General features: G+C 40.6%; 2 protein-coding genes across 5 annotated transcripts in view; one reads left to right on the top strand and one right to left on the bottom strand.

The window, feature by feature from the left end:
* LOC306917946 (ubiquitin-like) overlaps positions 1-16,143 on the bottom strand; it is a 37,922-nt gene extending 21,779 nt beyond the window's left edge. For 2 of the 4 annotated variants that reach the window (XM_079530851.1, XM_079530850.1), the window contains exons 1-2: positions 15,786-16,143; positions 14,435-14,569 (exon numbers count right to left, since the gene is read on the bottom strand). The gene's annotated coding sequence lies outside the window, so the exon portion shown is untranslated. Of the gene's footprint in view, positions 1-135; positions 898-14,434; positions 14,570-15,785 lie in introns of those variants that run through there. The other 2 variants (XR_013789268.1, XM_079530849.1) reach the window with 1 other exon arrangement.
* LOC306917947 (toll-like receptor 13) lies at positions 13,534-17,145 on the top strand (the record flags this gene model as incomplete). Its single annotated transcript, XM_079530852.1, has 3 exons — positions 13,534-13,888; positions 14,055-14,172; positions 16,932-17,145. The coding sequence occupies 3 exons, from the start codon at positions 13,534-13,536 to the stop codon at positions 17,143-17,145; spliced, it is 687 nt and encodes a 228-aa protein (XP_079386978.1).
* Between the last annotated feature and the right edge of the window lie 1,296 nt (positions 17,146-18,441).

Raw genomic sequence — 18,441 nt, 5'->3', positions numbered from 1 at the left:
TTTAACTTTAGTGAAACAATGACTCAACTTGTCAGATTGTCTGTGATGGTGTCTTGCATGAGCTACGCTGATATTGAACATTCAACTGAATGTGTGTTTTCTGTTTCTGAGAATGTGTTTGTTGATGATACAGACCATCAGAATCTCCTCTTCATTTCGACCAAGCTTCCCTTATTCAGGTCTTAAAATGTTCATCGACTACAATACTCAATTGTCAAAAACAACATTCTTTCATTCCCAAAATGGAACCTTCACAGCCTCACTTCCAGGAACTTTTGGCTCTGAGAAGGAAGAGAAGTGGTCACGTGACTGGGCTGCGCCATGGCACTTTCATGGACACTTTCATGGGAGCCAAACTACCCGGAAGTTTGGCAGAATGCACTGGAGTCAATGAGAGCTCAGTGACCAGCTCATGAACAAACATTATTTATGAACAATTGAGACCTTTTGTAAAGTAATCACTGCTGGAAAATAACAGAAGACATGTAACACATTATTGTCTGCTGTGTTGCTATTCGATGTGTACACTGTGTAATTTTTATAGAGGTATGGTATCTAAAGAGCACAAAGTACCTTTCTGAACGCACCAAGTATCGCGAGACTTCCCACCGTTTCCTGTCTGGTAGCCAAATCTCTTGATACTTCGGGAGCCAGAAACGATACCTGCTGCTGTTTAGATCCTCAGATAAAATTATATACTGTGCACTCTGTGCACATCGAAAAGTAAGTGATTAGAAAACAACCTGTGATATGTCTGTTATTTTCCAGAAGTGATTACTTTACAAAAGGTCTCAATTGTTCATAAATAATGTTTGTTATGAGCTGGTCCAGCCGGCTCCATTCACTGCCATGTATTCATTGCACTTCCGGTGTGAGTTTGGCTCCCATGAAAGTGTCCATGAAAGTGTCATGGCGCAGCCCAGTCACGTGACCACTTCTCTTCCTTCTCAGAGCTTCCTTGATTTTTCCTAGGAACTTTTGTACCAGCTCTCACTTCCTGTAACCTTTACTATGCCGTTATCCCCCCACAGCGCCCCCTATGAAATGAACCATGACAGAGAATGAATGGATGTGTTCAAAACAATATTCAGTATTAAATTAAGTTTGTTTTTCATGGCGCCAAGATGGAATGGCCTATATGCTCCCTCATTGTTATTGTAATTTTATTTGTGTAATTGCAAGTAGTAGGTTTTCTCACTGTAAAAAAAATAAAAATATAAAAAAAAACAGGGGAAAAAAGAAAAGTATCACTTAATGTAAAGTTGACTGAGTGTAAGTGTCCTCTGGTCTCCTGTGTGCAGCTACCGTCTGTTTGATGAGCAGGAGGACGTATTGATCCTGGTGTTTCTGGAGGACATTCCAGCCCACCAGTTGTCTCCCTACTATCACATGAGGAGGCTGGTGAAGAGACACACCTACCTGAGCTGGTCCCATGCTGGACAGCACCCTGGACTGTTCTGGCAGAACCTACGCAGAGCTCTGGACACACCTCACGCTGACCATGGGCTTGAATGAATGAAATGCTATTTCATGTCATGTCATTATGTCACGGTGATTGTGAATGAAAGGTGAATCTGGTGGGGACTTTTAATAGATTTTGCAGGTAAAACTTGTCCTGTCGTGGATGGGGCAGTAGCGTTCTTTTTGTTGTTTGTTGTTAACATTGACAGACAGTATAGTGTTAACTAGCTGTTAACACCTGCTTGTATTTCTTATTCAATATGAACTTTTTTTTTTAAAGATTTGTTTTGGAGCTTTTTTGTGCCTTTATTGATAGTGAACAGTGGACAGACAGACAGGAAATATTAATCAGCTTGATATGAGCAATGATATATAATCTAGCTTAATTTAATGGTATTCCCATTTAAAACACTATTTGCATTATTCTCATTTACATACATTTTCCTGATCATGTTGCCCCTTTACTATTAAATTGTAATGACTGCTCCTTTTTTTTTTTTTTTTTTTTTTACTTTTTTTTTTTTTTTAAGAAAAACCTTCATCACATTGAACATGCAGATCTAAAACATTAGAATACAGATATGATACAGGGACAGCGAGAGGAAAAAATGACAGCATACTGTATAACAAGAAGAAAGAACAATAGACAGAAGTCAGACAATAAAACCGCTATAGGAGAACATTGAGTACACCAGGTTAATTTAGCCGACCGTATGGTTAGAAGTGGTTTTAGAACCTTCTTGAATTGATGAGAAGACAATTGCCATAGATGTAAAGGTAGGGACTTCCATATTTTAGACCCTCTGAAGCCTATATTAAACTGAGATTGAGACATACTGAGGTGATCTGAGCTACGTGTTGGATAATTATGAACCTGATAATTATAACCAAATAGATTATGTGTAGGGGAGAACGGGGTAAGATGAACCACTTTTTGCTTAAGCTGTCCTGGAAGCAAGGCAAAATGAGATGGCCGTAAAATCTAATGATCTACCCATATTTCAGGATGTCTTCTATCAATTGAAATGATGAGTAAGCATCTATGTCAAAGGCCCATGAAAATATGACCTTTTTAAAAAAAGTGGTAATGTGGCTCAATTTGCCCCAGGTAAGGGGTAAGTTGATCCAAGTCGAGGGGCAAGTCGAACCACATGATATTTTAATGTTAAAAGCTTAAACTTGAACAGAATGTATTCACTTATCAATAATAATATAACAACAGTTTTCCCTTTTGCAAATAGTCTTATTTATTTGTTTATTTATTATTTAAACAATATTAAGCCAATTAAATAAAGTTTGTTATTCAGAACCTTATATTTGCAATATTGTTAATACAATATTGCAAACTTCTCTTAAATGAGTATGTACATGCAAATTAAAGGTCACTCAGTATCATTTGAGTAGCAAAGACTTAAAGGACCACTTCACCACTTTTCAACCTATCTTCATATAATAGGTCCTCACTAATAATCATGATAAAATGGCACGATTTTTTTTCTACTCAGTCTGTGTCTCATAGGAGGGCTGTGGGCAGTTTAGAAACCGTCTAAAGTCCTGAAAAGTTGCAATGCGAAAATGGAAGCCATCGTTCTCACGATAATGAAAATCTAAATATTTTTGTAAAAAAATCTTGCCTAATGATGATGTCACTGGAAGACGGAAAAAAATCGTGCCCTTTTATCATGATTATTAGTGAGGACCTAATATATGAAGATAGGTTGAAAAGTGGTGAAGTGGTCCTTTAATACAAAAATATGAATAGTGATTCCCATTGACTCAATTTACCCCCGGACATTGGCTCATCTTACCCATAGCCACCATTTTAGACTAGAATAAGCTACTTCAGACAATTTAATTGCTAAATGATTCACATGGTTCTATCCATTGGCAAATCATCAACGTGTATGATATTACATTTTAGACCTAGGTACATTTTGCTTTGTATAACAGTCATTTTACTTTGACCGACAAAAACTGTTTTTTGAGTAAAATAATTTTCTGCTCATCTTACCCCGTTCTCCCCTGTGTGAGATACACATACACAATGTATTGATGCATACCTATAATTATTGAGGGGCTTTGAGTTTGTGTAAACACAAACATTGAAGACAAAAGTGAGGATGCAAATTGTGATTGGCAGGAATGAGATGACGTACGATGATGAGAGCGCCCCTCACTTCACACGGGTGTGATTCTTTTCCACTCCAATGTCCAGCTTTTAACCCAAATGTTGTCCTAACACAAACATTAAATGCCATTATACCACAGGTCGTTTCGAGGAAGCAATCTGATTGGTTGAAACAGCCTTCTAGCCGTGGGTTAAACCAGCACCATTCACCACCTAATCAAAACAAAGAATTCAGCTGCTCTGTTCTCCCAGGGCGCTAGCAAACTCGGTGGCTAGGCTAGCTAGTTTCTTGGGACATTTGTGGCCGTAGTGACTACATCTGTCATTAAAAAAATATATTTCACTTCAGTGATGCTTGCGGAACTCGACTTCGTCTCGTTCCTTACCGCATCACTGTCGTTGCAATAATCACGTTAACCCACACCCTCTCGTGTAATATTGCTTAATAAACCCATTCCGACCTGATCAGTTTTCTGAAGTTTATATGTCAGTGGTGCTCAATATTTCATGTCAAGGACCCCAAAAATGATAATTATGTATTTGGCCGCCGACCCCCATCTGATATGTTGTTCCAGGGACCCCCCAGAAGCAAAGATTTGAGTTGAAAACGTACGAGCTTGTAGATCTGCTATTTTTCAATAGCTAAAGCAGAACAGAATGCTTAAAACACAAAAAGGTCAACTACGCCACCTGGGGAATTGCACCCCAGGAGCAATTTTACTAAGAATACTGAACACCCGGAGCACGTAATGACTCCCCAACACAGATTCAGTAACAATAGAGGCAAGGCAGAAACGTGTGTAACCAATATACAAAATACTTTATTAAATACTTGGTCAGCAATATATATAATTCATTAAAACATGGCATCAAGCAGGAAGATATTTCATTAATCAATATGACTGTGCAACAATAGCAATATCCAACAGGGTTAAAGTGCAAGTGACTATAAAGTGCATACAGTTAGGGATATCACACCACTACAAGCCAGTACTGGGGGGAGGAGGGGAGCTGGGCAGGCTCACCGGTCCAGGGTGGTGGCAATACACAAACAAAACACAACACAGCAACTCAAAATAAACCACAAAGGAAAAGTAAACTAAGGGAAAAGGGACATTACCACCACCACTGGACGGACCTATAATGAGGATAAATATATATATCAGCACTTCACAGTGGGAGGTATTCTACGACAGTATTCTCTTCAGCCGGTCGTATCTAAATCACCAGGGCATATATAGTATATGATATAAATATAAGTATGTATGACATAATACACAATATATCTATATATATATACATATAAGCCCAGACACTGCATGAATACAATATAATAGAGAAATGGAATTAAACGAGAAGGGTTACAATGAACCAGGCCCAGACTCAGGCGAGCAGCAATCCAACTGCACTGGGACCATTCGTGGCTGTGTGATTGTTCTCAGACTCGGTGGCACATGAGAATGGATGGAATGGTAAATATCAGCAAAGGCAAGACGGCAACATGGTTCCTCTTCCTAGTCACTCATTCCAGTGCAAAATGCACAGTTAGGTGGTCCAGTCACGACACCGGGGGGTAAAGAAGTACTCTCGTGGAGAGACCTACAGTTGCACACAGGGACTGTGCTGAAGCATAGTGGACACACAAAACTGAAACCCAAACGGGCCAGCTTTGTCCAAGGACAGGTCAGTAAGGACAGGACATGACGCACACACCGTGGACAAGTGTGGCATAGCTGAAGCCCAACAGGCCAGCTCTGTTCGAGAGACCCAGGTCTCTCGAGACACACGCCAAACTGAGGCGACACCTAACACAGGCAGACAGTGAGCTGCTTAAATAGTGCAGGCAATCAGCCCACTGATTAGTGAGAGGAGGATGGGCTATGGGCAGAGTGGGAGCAACGCCCATCCTGCTACACAGGCATACTTGCTGGGCCCACATGTGTGGTGCCCACATAAAAACGAGATTTTAATAAATACTGTACACTTTTTTGAAAAACGTCTTCCTCCTTATATAACAATAAGACCTGATGGTCATGTTTTAGGGTGGAAAAAAATCATGGCACTCCATCTTTAAAGACGGTCTGTGAGACACATGGCTATGCACACGCCACGCATTATCCACAGTTTCTCTGTAGCGGTCCGCAATGAACCTATTATTCAAGCTTCGCCCTCCGCGCCGATACAAATACAAACATCTGGTGGCCACCGTGGACCCTAGTAGGCTGATATTATTCATTATTGGATGCAGTGGCGTGCACAGACATTTAGAGGGGCAGGTGCTCAAGTTAAAAAAGGGCACCTTGTGCAGCGCGTGGAATCGGCCGGTTGCCTTAATCCATTTTGGGCGGGAACCCCTTTTGGTGTTAGCATTATGTTATGCTTTAGCTATTGAAAAATAGCAGATCTACAAGCTCATAGCGCGCCACCGAGTGGCGCGCTATGAACTTGTAGGTCTGCTATTTTTGAAAAAAAAAAATCTCTTTTTTTTTTCAAAAGGGCACATTGCCAAAAGAGCACCCCCTAGTGTCTATCTGTGCACGCCACTGATTGGATGCAGCATGCAGAGGCTTTGCTCGCTGGTGGTGCAGTTATGCAACAATGATTATTAAGTTATTAACACGGTGATATAAAGACATGAACAATCGGATAGATATCCGTGTTAGTTTCCAGGCGCAAGCTGCATTTCTCAGCTATACTATAGTAAAAATGATATGCGCTAATGAGCCGTGACGTCATCGTTTCTCAAAAGCTCCGTTTCGCACGACTACACAGATCCACTGATCCTGATATTTTGGAAAATCTTCACTTATTTATCCGTTTCGAAAAACCTCCGTTTGAGTGGCCGAAAATGCCGTTTGCGTGTGGCTGAAAGGCCCAAACGCACAAATAAATACGTACGTTTTGCAAAAGATAGAGGTGTAGCCCAGGCCTTAATGTCAAGCCCTGGTGTGTATGATTATTGTTTTTGTATCAGTGTTTAGAACATAATTAAAACATAACATAATAGAATCAAGCAAATACACACGCCGTGCGTCTCATTGCTGTATTAATGTATTGTAGAAACTAGAGCCTATTTTAACATTTCCCCAACTGAGTGCATGAACATTGGATTTATTGACTTAGGCCTACTTACTACTTGTATTTGTCCACACGAGGGCGACAAAGACTGTTGAATAAAAACAGATCAACAGAGTTGTCAGAGCTTTGCTGTAAACATGAACAACAGTCTGTCTCTCGAGACAGACTGTTGGATTAGTTTTAGGGTTATTAAGAGGGTGCTGTTTTTCCTTTAGTTTTTGACGATGGGTTCTCAGATTGGGCTAGGGGTGACCAAATATTTAGCCCCTCAAACCCGGGATCCTTATATGTGCACATTTGTCGCGCACTTCATAGGCTATTTTCACTACTTCTTAAACATTAATTTGTTTTGTAATTCATGGAATTTATCTGGTTTGTATTTAATTTCCTCAAAAAATTACGTTATTATTATTATTATTATTATTATTATTAAAGGACCAAGCAGTCCTGAAAGGACTTGGTCCTTTATTGGATTTGTAGTTTATTTTCTTCCGCCAAAAATAGCAGTTCTGGCTGAACCGTGCAGTCGGTTTTCGCGAAATTTGGAGATATGGTAGAGGGCCATGCCAAACGGTGAGGATGCGAACCCACAACCATTGGCCAAAGGGTGGCGCTATATTGAAAATGCAAACTTTGACCACGCATAGCTCATGAACCGTTTGACCGTCGGCAATGAAACCTCGACACACATATGCGTCTCCTCATGCCAAACAAGTTCCGTGCTGTTACTTTTAACTTCTGACCTCTAGATCACCCGCCATTTTGAATTATATGAAAATCAATTAAAATGCATCTCCTCCCAGGATCTTTGATCAAAATGCACGAAAACATCTACACGTGAACTTTGGACCTACTGTATACGGACATGGTAAAGTATAGTATGTTTTTTAAGTGAAAAAATGAAGGTTTTATGAGCCAATGAAAATTGCCGTTTTGTGAAATTCTGTCTTTACTTTGTTCTGTTGTAGTGCCTGTGGCTTTGCTGACCCCTGCTGGTCTAACGTGCCTCACCTGTCAATCACCTGAGAGTTCTGGCTGCCACACCCTTAGTCAGCTGTTCTTGATTAGTTGCAGGCTATATAAGTGGACCTGTAGCCAGCAGCTCATTGTCTCCCAAACACCCAAACTGAACAGTTGTGTTCCCTTTTTGTTGCTGTTATTAGTTAAGTTTCAGATGGGCTGGTCGTAAGTATTATTTTGGGTGTCCATCAGTCCCTGTTTTGCAATGCAGGATTTTAAATAAATGTGTAATATCTTTGTAAACGTTTGATCTGACTTTGTGTCCTTTTATGTTAGCCCTTGGTTGAGCCAAGTTTAAAGGGCCGTAACAATGCTAGAAACTGATTTGTTTAGTGGGAAACGTGTATAAAGAACTTGATCCTGATCAAATCAGGTTCTTTACTCATGAATTGATAGATTATTTGATGTTGTACAACAGTGATTTTGAAACAAAGACTGATTTGTTGACCTTTCAGTTCAGGTTTTTTGTGTCCTGAAAGGATTCCCTTGCATGGATGGTTCTGGTACCGGATGGTACCCAGACCCCCCCCCCCCCCCCCCCCCAGATTGGAGAAAGGGACTGCTTTCCATGAACTGAACTGGGACTGTTCAAGTCAACAACTTAAAGTGGGCCCCATTTGTTTGTTTTTCATGAATGTTCAAAGGTTTATTTTCTCTGAAGTTTAATAATATTTTTCAGTTAACCTTTAATCCCTGTTTCAGACTCATTTAATTGGTTTTCACTCATTGAGCTCCTCATCCAAATCTGGTATATTTTCTGGTTTATACACAGTCAATTCATACATCTTTATACCCACCTTATCATTAGTTATCCTTGCGCAACTTGCTACAAAAACACTGAATGATTTTGCTTGTTAGCTCGGTAGAGCTCTTGCCTTTGCAACACAAAGTCATGGGTTCAAATCTGGGCACCTCCAACTCTGTGTATGAGTCTTCAAGAACCCTTACCTGCCTCCCACTATAAAAAACCGACCCTGTCACAATTCCATGGTCTTTTTCTCAAGTTTAGTCTACCATGTTTCTTGTGCATATTATTCTTATTGCCTTCCTCCTTGGTCCTGCCTTATCGCTGCTTGCAGTGATTCGTTTCTAGTTATTATTATTATTATTATAGGCTTAATTTAATGAAAAACAAAATGTAGGAAACGCAAAAATTAAGGGACGCATACAAATGTGTCCATCTACACCAAATCTAACAGAAAAGCATGACATGTTCCCCCCTCCCCCCATGACACTTTATTACACATGAATCACAATGTCCAATGTCCAATGTTCACTCTCAATGTTTATGGTACTGTACTTCCTTGTTCTCTTATCGACGCTAATATTATTTCTGATGATTATTTCATATGAAGCTTCATTCCTCTGGGGAGTAACACGCTGAAAGCATGGTTGTCTCTGATGTTTAGGAGTTCAGGTAGGTTTACATATAGTTCTATTCCTTTGGTACAGAAAGACTCATTTTTACCAGGGCCAGTTTCAAATTTGCAGCCACACGTATAAAGTGGTCTTTGAGAGCGGTTTTGAAGGAGAGCAGGGCTTCATTTTTGGCATTAATTTAGCAAACGCTCTTAATCCAGAGTGATTTACAGTAAAAGAACAAAAACATGGTAATACATAAATCGTCATCATGAATCATACGTCTAAGAACAGTGGAATATCTATATAATGGAACTATGCATATAGTGCCATGTCTACATAAAATGCTATCTAAGTTAGATAAGTTGAGCCTTTCCATACGCCTGTAAGGTCGTCGGGGGTAGGGCAAGTGCTACGGGCTAAAATGGAATCTGAAGAGGTGGGTTTTCAGACTAAGATTGGGAAGATTGGGAGTGAGTCTGTAGTTCTGATTGCAATGGGAAGTAGCTGTACTCTGGCATCTACCCTAAGCCATTGGAAACTATCAAAGTGAGCAGCTCTGATAATCATCCTGTAAACTAGTATTCTTTTGACTTTTCTGTGTCTTAAATAAACAAAGTAAACAGTTTAAATATTTGTCATTAGCAGAGATTATCTGTATTGAAAAAAAAATGGTGTACATGAGAGTTTGCAGTGTATATTTTAGTATACACCAACATTTTTAAATGACATGACTTCATATACTTCATATACTCGCAACGTGCCAACGTGAGCTGGTAGATTTGCTATTTTTGCATACACTGCTCACACCAGAATATGGACGGACGGGTTGGTTCATTTTGGTTAACAATACAGTGTCTTACATCTAACAGAGAATACAGGCTGTAACTTTCATTGAGTACAAGCAGAAAACAAAAGGTGCATACAATACAGATTGTAGATTGATACCATAGACGGGATGGGAATGAAACATTAACTTGATGACTGACAGGGAAGTGAAAGAGGTTAAATGGAGAAGTTGATGCAGTTCTTCACGGCTTTCTGAGAGTCCTTCAGAATACAGCTTCATTTGAGCCTTTCAATTTGAATGCCCAACATCTTTTCTAAGTTATTGTTCTAGTTTATTTGAAATGTCAGGCTCAGGTGAGTCCCAAAAGAGAATTGCAAAAAAAGTCTGTCCAAACAAAGTGCTATAATCCCTTAAATACATAAGAATATGGAACAATAATCTGTTACAGATCAAATGAAAGGTTATATGTGTGCTGCAACTGTGTTACTGTTATATCCTCTTTAGATCATCAATGCTGAACAGTGTTGTCACCCACCAGTGTCCACAGCAGAGTTACTCCACCAACAGTACCTGACAGTTGACCCTGAAGACAGCCATGATGCTACAGACAGGAAGCTGCCATTGTTTCTCCTTCTTATTTCTGTTGTTCACGCTTCATCTTAATCCCACACTGGCTTACTTCCTGAAAAACTGCACTGTTCTTTACAGAGACAATGTCTCTGCTGGTGTTTCAGTGGATTGTAATCTTTGTGATCTTAATAGCGTACCAGACGACATTCCTAGAGACGTTACATCATTAGCACTTGACAATAATTTCATCCAAAAGATACACAGGACAGATTTTTACCATCTGTCAAATCTCACGGATTTGGATCTGATGTTTAATTCAATAAGTCATGTAGATGATGGTGCTTTTGTCCCCTTAGTGCAACTTAAAGTGCTTCGTATGAATGATAACAAACTAACAACACTGACAGACAACATGTTTCAGGGACTGTCTAACCTCTTGATACTGAATTTGGACGTTAACAACATCCAATTCATCAAACCTGCTGCCTTCCAGTGCCTCACCAGCTTACAGGAACTAAGTCTGAAAACCAATCAAATGACAGACATTATCACTGTCTTACAACTACCACGCTTACAGGTGCTGAACATCACAATTTACGAGTTAGAGTCTTTTCAGTCAAAAGATCTGCCATTAAACATGTCCTCTGAGCTCAGGGAGTTGAAGATTACTTCAAAGTCGATAAAAAGGTTTTGCGTCACAACTAGAGCTGGGACTCGATTAAAAAAATTAATCTAATTAATCAGAGGCTTTGTAGTTAATTAATCTCGATTAATCGCATTTTAATCGCATACCATTATTCAACCCGAGAACAGTGAGAAACCTTTTTTTTCAAATGTTTTTTGGTATCCCAGTGAATAGTGACTACGGGATTCCACTCATTTTCAACATTTTACTGTCATTAATATACCTTAGAGTTGTTGTGTGGATATAATAAGAAAGTCCCCCCCATTCTGTGTTGCCTAGAACTGGAGGTCTGAAAAAAATCAGTAACATTATGAAGTACATCTCAGTGACATCACAAAAATGTACTTCATAATGTTACTGTTTTTTTCAGACCTCCAGTTCTATAGGCAACACATAATGGGGGGACTTTATTATTTCCAGTGCACACAACTCCATAGAAAAATGTTGAAAATGAGTGGTATTCCCCTTTAAGCAATACAACTTTTTTATCCCAACAGATAAACAAGAGCAGCAGTGTGTATATGAATACTCAAATTTGCTTTACATGGCGGGGCATGAGAACAAATAAAAACAACTTTATTATGGGGAAAACATTTCACATGAGGTTGGGGCTGACCCACGCTTGCTACTTCAGTATGTTTCGCATCGAGGACAGCTTGACGCGTCTCCGGTGGTCTGTGAGACATGTTAAACTGAAGCAGCTAGCAAGCTTAGCATATAAGCTAACGTTGGTCATAAATGGATCATTTCCCTCTGACATTGCACACAGCCATGCCGCTATCCACGCGTCCATCCGATAGCTTTTACATCTAAATGTCCCATCCATGGAGCAAAAGCGATATAAGCGGCTTCTTCATTCGATTCATTTGGGTTTGGGCTTGGGCTTTCTGACGGAGCTGTAGCCTGTAGTGTAGAGTAAACAACTGCTGCTGCTGCTGCTGCTGCTGCTGCTCGCGTGCCGCAGCCTATTCAGTACTACTAGAAACGCACCCAGTGAGAAACGTTCCACGGTGGAAAAAAAAGGTGCGATTAAATGCGTTAATTTTTTTAACGCGTTAATTTTTCTGTAGTTAATTAATCTCAATTAACGCGTTAAAGTCCCGGCCCTAGTCACAACAGCTGCATTTCCACATCTTAAGACAATCGACCTGACAGGCTGTTGTAATGATACTGAATGGGAGTGGGACATACCAGACAAGTATTATCTAAAGAATATAACTACGGTGTATTTGTATGTTTCTAATATGTCTTTTAACACCATTAGAAAGGCTCTACACAACCTTGATTCACTGGAGAACCTACAGCTGGAATTGGAGGGTGTGTTGATAGACAGAGATCTCTTAAATATTGTCTGCAACATGCACACTGAGGACATTAATCCTGTTTGGTGGTACCAATGGCAACCTTAGTGAAATACTGTCACCTTGTACTCAGCTTACCAACCTGGATCTATCATTTAATAACCTGAATGAACTGTCTAAGGATTCAATAAAACAAATGAATCAACTGAGTCACCTGACCATCACCTGGAACCAACTCTCCAAAGTGCCAGACGATGTTAAGAATCTCTCCATGCTTCAATTCCTTGACCTGAGTTACAATCGTATTAACGATGTAAGATGCTCAGACTTCTTACATTTAACCAGACTCACACACCTTCATCTAGATAACAACCAGATATCTGAACTAAAACCGTGTTTTTTTCAACATCTCAATGAGTTAAAGGTTCTAACTCTGAATCGTAATTTAATTTGGAGGCTTGGCGACACATTCCAGACTGGCTTACACAAACTAGAATAATTGGAATTAAATAAGAATAGCTTCCAACGGCTCAGTGAAGGGCAATTCATGAGTCTGAAATCGCTCAAGCACTTAGACATAGGATCCGATGACACGGAATGGAAACCATGGCACAACAACTATTTGGAGGGACTAGATGAACTGGAAACACTTGGTGTAAATTTGAATAACCCTTTAAAAATGACATATTCACCTCCCCAGGAGTTACAATGGGAAAACTATAATATCACCTTACTGCAGAGGCTGAAGGGCTTAGCAATACAATTCCGTTCACCATACTATCTACTAAATATATCAGGTATGCTCTCAGATAGGAAATATGTGGAACATTTGGATGTCCATGGTGAACAACCAGACCCAGACTTATTTAAATATGTACCCCAGCTGAAGACTCTTTCCATTAGTCACAGTAATCTGAAGTCCCTGGATTTCTTGGCACAAGCCAATCTGACTAGACTATCCTGGCTGGACCTGAGCCAGAATGACTTGACGGTGATCAATGTCTCTGTGTTCAGTTTTCTCCCTGCTCTCAGGTATATTAACATGAATGACAACCCTTTAGCTTGTGATTGTTCTAATGCTGACTTTCTGCAGTGGATGCAAAACAACAACCAAACACTGGTAGTTGATGCTCACCGCTACATGTGTGGCTTTCCTCTGGATAAAGAGGGAACCAGGTTTCTGGACTTTGACATCCATTCCTGTTGGGTGGACGCTAGCTTCATCTGCTACATTTCCTCCACTTGTGTGATTGTGCTAACTCTGCTCATATCCTTCACCTACCACTTCCTGCGTTTGCATCTTTTCTATGCCTACTACCTCTTCCTGGCCTTCCTTTATGATGCCAAGGAAAGAAAGAGGGGGTCTCCTCAGCGCTACGATGCCTTCATCTCCTACAACGTTCACGATGAGCTCTGGGTTTACAGAGAAATGCTTCCAGTGCTGGAGGGAGAGCAGGGCTGGAGACTCTGTCTGCACCACCGAGACTTCCCACCAGGTACAAACCTCTCCGTCTCTAAGTAATAGTAACCTCTAGGAACCTCTCTTTTTGAAAAAAAAGAGTTGCCTTTAGAAGACGTATTATTACAGTATGTGATCCTATATCTCTGTCTCTCAAGAAGTTAAATCATTTTGATTTGAATAAAGTCTGTCTTTTTTCACAGGTACACCCATCATAGAGAACATTACAGATGCCATCTATGGCAGCAGAAAGATCATCTGTGTGATCAGCCATCATTACCTGGAGAGTGAATGGTGCTCCAGAGAGATACAGATGGCCAGGTGGGGGCGCCATTTCTCTGATGTTTCACTGTAAAATCCATGAAAGAAATGAGGGCCACATTTACACACGTGAAAGAGGCAGCACAATATGTGCATTATGCTCAATTGACTTTCATTATTCATATATTGTTTCAATCAATAACAATAATACAATAGTAATTTATTATGAATAGCAGCCAGTAACCAATCAACAGCTTCATCCAGTCTCCCTAACCTCTCCCTCCACCGTCAGAAACAGGAGGATACTGAAATGATTACAAACCTGGAGTGTGTTGTGGTTAAGGGTCGAAACGGTCTAAGAAGGTTGGAGACCACCTCTCTTCCAGGCCAAGGCTTTAGGCATTACAGATTATAATCGCATGTTTGATGTAGAGGCTCGATAACAATGATTGTCTCCCTACAATATCCAGGAGGTTTTGTCAATGCAATTCAATCTATATTAGCAGTCTCAGGTCCTAGCCCGTCTCCGGACCCCCCGGGTTGAGCTCCTTTGGACCCCTACCCCGTAGGGTCCGGTATCACCGGCTTCAAGCGACATGGGATGCAATCTGACTTCCCCTTCTCCGACGGATCTCTGCGCTGTGCGTGTCACGCTGACATATTCCAAAAGAAGCATATGAACGCTATAGGAGACAACGAACCCTCTTACCCCCCCCGCGAACGGCTCAGAAGCCGTTAAGTATTTTTAATGTTTGTACGACCGTTTTGGCAGCTCTCTTCCTTCCTTCCTTGACTTCCTTATTGACATCCTATTGTACCGCCTCCATCACCGTGGCTGGCTACCTGCGACAGAGGCAGGAACGCGCAGATAGCCAGTTCCGGCGCTCTGTCGCAGGTAGCCAAAACGGTCGTACAAACATTACAAATACTTAACGGCTTCTGAGCCGTTCGCGGGGGGGGTCAGAGGGTTCGTTGTCTCCTATAGCGTTCATATGCTTCTTTTGGAATATGTCAGCGTGACACCCACAGCGCAGAGATCCGTCGGAAAAGGGGAAGTCAGATTGCATCCCATGTCGCTTGAAGTCGATGATATGGAACCCTACGTAAAGTCATCAAAATGTCAGAAACTTTAACGTAGGGTTCCGAAAGGAGCTATCTCAGGTCCATGGAGGGGGAAAAAAGGGCAAAAGGGCAATAAAATCATAAAATAATGTAATAAATACATAACTTAACCCACACAAGCATTTTAGCTAGTGCACCCTTAATCTTGATGTAGCCTATAGCGTGAACAGCTCACTGAGGGGCTTGAGAGCGCCACAATGATACTGTTTGTCGATACATCCAGCCTTTGCTGCATAAACTTAAACATTACATTTCTTAGGAGTGCTTTAAAAGTCCTCACTCCAGCAGTGACAAACATGTGACTAGCACTTCCCCCTCTGGGTTGAGTATTCTCATGGCATCATTATTATGCAACTTGCGAACTGTGCATGCTAGATTTGTTATACATGACCACAGGTGAGCAGTATAAAGCGGTTTGCAATATGCCTTGAACAAGGACAGTTTAACTTTAGTGAAACAATGACTCAACTTGCATGAGCTACGCTGATATTGAACATTCAACTGAATGTGTGTTTTCTGTTTCTGAGAATGTGTTTGTTGATGATACATACCATCAGAATCTCCTCTTCATTTCGACCAAGCTTCCCTTATTCAGGTCTTAAAATGTTCATCGACTACAATACTCAATTGTCAAAAACAACATTCTTTCATTCCCAAAATGGAACCTTCACAGCCTCACTTCCAGGAACTTTTGGCTCTGAGAAGGAAGTGAAGTGGTCACGTGACTGGGCTGCGCCATGGCACTTTCATGGACACTTTCATGGGAACCAAACTACCCGGAAGTTTGGCAGAATGCACTGGAGTCAATGAGAGCTCAGTGACCAGCTCATGAACAAACATTATTTATGAACAATTGAGACCTTTTGTAAAGTAATCACTGCTGGAAAATAACAGAAGACATGTAACACATTATTGTCTGCTGTGTATTCGATGTGTACACTGTGTAATTTTTATAGAGGTATGGTATCTAAAGAGCACAAAGTACCTTTCTGAACGCACCAAGTATCGCGAGACTTCCCACCATTTCCTGTCTGGCAGCCAAATCTCTTGATACTTCGGAGCCAGAAACGATACCTGCTGCTGTTTAGATCCTCAGATAAAATTATATACTGTGCACTCTGTGCACATAGAAAAGTAAGTGATTAGAAAACAACCTGTGATATGTCTGTTTACTTTACAAAAGGTCTCAATTGTTCATAAATAATGTTTGTTATGAGCTGGTCCAGCCGGCTCCATTTACTGCCATGTATTCATTGCACTTCCGGTGTGAGTTTGGCTCCCATGAAAGTGTCCATGAAAGTGTCATGGCCCAGCCCAGTCACGTGACCACTTCTCTTCCTTCTCAGAGCTTCCTTGATTTGTCCTAGGATTTTTCCTAGGAACTTTTGTACCAGCTCTCACTTCCTGTAACCTTTACTATGCTGTTATCCCCCCACAGCGCCTCCTATGAAATGAACCATGACAGAGAATGAATGGATGTGTTCAAAACAATATTCAGTATTAAATTAAGTTTGTTTTTCATGGGGCCAAGATTGAATGGCCTATATGCTCCCTCATTGTTATTGTAATTTGTGTAATTGCAAGTAGTAGGTTGTCTCACTGTAAAAAACAGGGGGGGAAAAAATAAAAGATAAAGAAAAGTATCACTTAATGTAAAGTTGACTGAGTGTAAGTGTCCTCTGGTCTCCTGTGTGCAGCTACCGTCTGTTTGATGAGCAGGAGGACGTATTGATCCTGGTGTTTCTGGAGGACATTCCAGCCCACCAGTTGTCTCCCTACTATCACATGAGGAGGCTGGTGAAGAGACACACCTACCTGAGCTGGTCCCATGCTGGACAGCACCCTGGACTGTTCTGGCAGAACCTACGCAGAGCTCTGGACACACCTCACGCTGACCATGGGCTTGAATGAATGAAATGCTATTCCATGTCATTATGTCACGGTGATTGTGAATGAAAGGTGAATCTGGTGGGGACTTTTAATAGATTTTGATGGTAAAACTCGTCCTGTCGTGGATGGGGCAGTAGCGTTCTTTTCGTTGTTTGCTGTTAACTGTTTCCGCGCTGCCCCCGAGAAACCGAGATTGGCTTACCTTTGCAATCGATGCCATTTTTTATCATAACTAAATCAGGTCTAATCAACCGCAGAATATCACAGGACGTGAAAGTCGACCAGGTCATAGTAGCCCTAGATCCACTACTGTGACCTGGTCGACTTTCACGTCCGGTTCAAACTGATATCAACATCCGCTAGGTTTTGGGACTACTATTGCAAATACGGCTGCGGCACTGGGCAAGGTGGCAGCGGTGGCCGAACGGATTGCGGAGCGGTCTTGTTAACGGAAGGTCGCCAGTTCGAATCAGCGGTCCGACACGTTAAAATTACCACCGCTGAAGTGCCCTTGAACAAGGCATTGAACCACTACGATGAAATGTTCTATGAGCAGGGCCTGGCTGGAAACAAGTTCTTGAGCTTAGCCCAGATACCCTGGGTAAATATAGTAATCATTTCATTTCAAGGACCCCATCGTGTGGCCATTTTTGGTATGGCAGCTATGGAGTTAACATTAACAGACAGTATAGTGTTAACTAGCTGTTACCTGCTTGTATTTTCAATAAGCTTTTTTTCTAGCTTTTTTGCGCCCTTTATTGATAGTGAACAGTGGACAGGAAATATTAATTAGCTTTGATATATGCATACATGATATTTAATAGTATCGTTTTCCCATTTAAAACATTCATTATTTGCATTGTTCTCATTTACATACATTTTCCTGATCATGTTTCCCCTTTACTATTAAATTGTCTTTTTTTCACTTTTATTGATACATTCTAATACATTTTTGACAAGCATTCAACTAATGTGTTTGTTTGTTTGTTTGTTTTCACATACATAAATATTTAGAAAATGATACACAAGGAGAAAGCCTAAAAACCCTCCAGGGGCTTGCAAGTGGCATTCTCTCTCTCTCTCTCTCTCTCTCTCTCTCTCTCTCTCTCTCTCTCTCTCTCTCTCTCTCTCTCTCTTTCTCTCTCTCTCTATATATATATATATATAATGTATATATGTATATATAGATATACATTGAACTAAAAACAAATATATATATAAAAATACCTGTAAAAGTACAGAAAAACTACCTCTACAATTCACATGGTTTCCCTAGTAATAATAACAATTATAAAACACCAAAAATATTTTGCAAAA

This window comes from Electrona antarctica (assembly GCF_951216825.1).
Source record: "Electrona antarctica genome assembly, contig: scaffold_379, whole genome shotgun sequence".
NCBI classification, from domain to species: domain Eukaryota; kingdom Metazoa; phylum Chordata; class Actinopteri; order Myctophiformes; family Myctophidae; genus Electrona; species Electrona antarctica.
The sequence above is the reverse complement of the archived record's forward strand: the minus strand, read 5'-3'. Positions and strand labels throughout refer to the sequence as shown.